This window comes from Halyomorpha halys, unplaced genomic scaffold, assembly GCF_000696795.3.
Source record: "Halyomorpha halys isolate HHAL.00 unplaced genomic scaffold, Hhal_1.1 Scaffold1374.1, whole genome shotgun sequence".
Classification (NCBI taxonomy): domain Eukaryota; kingdom Metazoa; phylum Arthropoda; class Insecta; order Hemiptera; family Pentatomidae; genus Halyomorpha; species Halyomorpha halys.
In genome coordinates, this window is record NW_027112468.1 from 34,115 (window position 1) to 37,696 (window position 3,582).

The 3,582-nt window shown below is 30.6% G+C and overlaps 1 protein-coding gene across 1 annotated transcript in view; it reads right to left on the reverse strand.

Moving 5' to 3' along the window:
* Positions 1-3,582, reverse strand: part of LOC106689481 (A-kinase anchor protein 200) — a gene marked incomplete in the record, with an annotated part of 108,859 nt that overhangs the window by 23,958 nt on the left and 81,319 nt on the right. Inside the window, 1 exon segment of the mRNA XM_067050308.1 lies at positions 1,685-2,029. Coding sequence (XP_066906409.1) covers positions 1,685-2,029 — 345 coding nt within the window.

The window sequence follows — 3,582 nt, forward strand, 5'->3', positions numbered from 1 at the left end:
ATTCATATTTCTTTGTTGTTTGTTTGAATTAAACAACTTTGAATTTTTATTTCTTTACTATATACATGATTTATTTTTCACATTAATTTACATTCTGTACAATTATTTACTTTAATAATTCTGTTTCTATTTTCTCTTTTAATTTTTTGTATTTATTGGATGTTACCTATATTGTTCCTTGTACTTTCCCTAGAAATTCTGGCTGAAACGTTGGCACTATTAATAAGTTTTTACAACTTATTTGTGTTATTCTATGACCGCACCACCAACTATCTTCTCCTCATAAACCACGATAAACTATTTTCCCATCATTATAAATTAATAATTATTTTTTAATTTCCATAAACACTTCCCATACTCATTGTCATGGTCTGTACCATAGCAACATTTTATCATATTACAATTCATCTTAACGTAATTCTGTTACATTTCTTAATGGAGTATTCGACGATAAAAAAAAAAGAAGAAAATTAAATAATATTGAAATTATAATAAGTCAATTTAGAAACCTTATCAGATATGTTTAATATTTATCAGATATATTATATTACTACATCAAACACGTCAATGAATAATTTATAACTCATAACTTATGAATCTTTTATTTTTATGTTCCGGCCGGTTTGCGTGAAGGTGGAAACTGTAGCCATATTTACATTTAGGACTTCTAGGCTGTAACAACATTCGTTGTTGTAACAACATGTAAGTTGTGGTTTTCTTTATCTATTTATTTTTTTCTGTATTATATATTGAAATATCCTACACCACGTTATATATAAAATAATGAATTATTCTTGATTAATTTTATTAGCTCAAGATGGTATTTCACGTTTTTTTTTAGAAAATGTCTTATATCACTTACTTGATAATCATAATAATAATAATAATTAAAAGATTTATTTTAATTTTTTCGTTTTCTTTGCTATTTAAGTAAATGTATATTATGAGTTATAATCGTTCTTGTGCAGTAGCTGATTGCAAAAATACAACTATGCAGATTCCAAAAAAGTTGTTTATTCAAGTGTCAAAACTAGAAAAATTTGATTTAAGCAGGCTAGAATGGATCCAAAATTATTATCGAATAATATATTAGATTATATTTTTGTGAAGATCACTTCGATGTAAGTATAACGCAAGATACAAGTTGTAACTTTATTAGTGGTTATATTTTTTCCGAGAGATTACTTGAAGTAAATAAAAATCGCTGTGATTTTGCCTTCCAGTTAAAAAACGATTTGAAGAATTAACACGTGTTAATTAATTAAATTAATAAGTGTTAATTGTTTTAACACTTCTAAACTCTGTAGAACAGAAATCCGGGTTTCTTGCAAAAAAAAAACAATGGGGGGTTAAAACTTTTCAAATTAAAATTTTATTTTTGGTTTAAGTTTTACTTAAAAGTGGTTTAGCAATTTATTTTTTTTTCAATTTGAGAACCGCTCTGATCATTTGGTATAAAACTATCAATAAATGACTAGTAAGCCATACTATCAAGAACCTATGATTGGCTCACACCGTTTTGTTTTACTTTAACGATATTTTACTCCTATTTTAAAATATATGTTATCATAAAATAGAAATAAAACGAAGGGACTCGTGATACAAATTCTATATTTTCAAAAAAAAAATTAATAATTATAATGGAATAAAAGATGATAAGAAGAGAAATTCAGACACTATTTACCTCTGGTACTGGGGCTTCTTTCGCTAGGTCGTTGGATTTGGATTCTTCCCTGCTCAGGGACGGCTTCGACTTGTCCTTCTTCGAGAAGGAGATTGACCTAAAGGACCACTTCTTCTTTGTCTTCTCCTTCTTCTTCTTCTCGGACTTGTCTTCTGTCTTTGCCTGATCTTCGGGCTTCTTTTCGTCCGGGGTTGTAGCACCTTCCTCTTTCTTTTCGGCCTCTCCGTTCTCCGTCGCAGCGGGAGTGGCGTCGCCGGCTTCCGTTACGGCGGGAACTGTCTTTTCCGTGGATTCGGGAGATTCCGCTTCGTTAGCGTTCTCCGTCGATTGGTTTTCTGTTGTTTCCTGCAAAAAATAGAAAAATGCAAATTAAAATTTAGTCGTTCATGATTTGCCTGAATAAAAACTAAATGCTATTTTTTTTTTCTTACTAAAAATTGTACAAACACATGCAAATTACTAAAGCGCTATATCACGAGCTTATATTTTTATGAATTGGAGTAATTTCGTCAAAAAAATGCAAAAGAGGACCTTTAGCTTTCTTTTGCAGGACAGCAATTTTAAGTAATATATAGGATCTAATGCGGTTTCATGATGATAAGATTTTGAATTTTTTTTTTTTTTTAATTTGACGATTTCTGGTTATCAAAATTAATATGATCGATATCGAACATATTTCACCAGTCGATTGGGAGCAATGTGTAAAAAGCCTATAGTTCCTAGAAGTTTTTAATAAAGTTAAATGTGGAAAACTAGAAAAAAGAATGTTGATTAAAAAAACATCTTTATTATTTTTGAAATTAAGAATTTAACATTATATTTTATAAATTATTTTAAGTATTGATTATATTCCTACAATGTAAAATCACGATTAAATATAGATTTTTCAACTACAGCCTAATAAACTGTCATGCAGCAACAGAAGTAGCGTGGATGAAGAAAAAGAAAAATTTTTATAAAGACTTTGAATTTTTAAAAACCTTGCTCGGAGACTTCAATGCACAAGTTGGTATAGAAGCATGTAATATCGACCCACCATTGGTGCCGATGGTCAAAGACTGATAGTTCTTGCATCTTTACATGGCCTCGCCATTGAAAGAGCTTTCTTTACCAGAAAGAGTATTTATAAAGAAACTTGGATATCTCCTGATAGCCGGAAAACTAACCAGATTGGTCATCTGCTTATAGGTACAGGTCAGAAATCAAACCTTTTGTATGAAAGACCATGTAGAGGGGAAAATATGGGCACCGACTACTGTATGCGATTGGATAGAATCAAGGTTATCCTACAGATCAGCAGGGCGTCATGTAATACGCAGAAGACATGGTACTGGCAAGCGTAAAAAATAGAACAATCAGGACAAAGTTGACGAAATGCTTGATGAGTATAAGAGGTGCGCTGGACAAGATGTTGAAGATGAATAGAAAGTGATATCATCCATCACTGAGGCAGCAGTTCAAGAAGGAGTGGGATAGGATATTCCTATTATTATACCCGTTATTATTTCTTACTATAACAGGTTAAGTATCTGAGGTGAGAGACATATAAGTCCAATCTCCTTCATATTATTTTTTATTTTATTTATTTATTGCTATTAAAAACTATATTTACATAAAAATAAATATAGTAAATTTGATGTAAGATCAAAACGGAGTGATATAGGCATGTATATAAACTATCCATTGGTCGCACTTCAATATTTCTACACTAGGTCTCGAGACCACCTTCTTTTCAGGCGCTTCGGAGGATTGTCAGGAATGGAAGAGGAAACTAGGTTAGAAACTAGTGGATTTGGATGGTTAGGGACTTTAATTACGAACAATTATTAATTTAGCATTAATTTGAATTAAATAATATTATGTAGAAGAATATTCAGAAAAACGAGAATGTTCCAAAA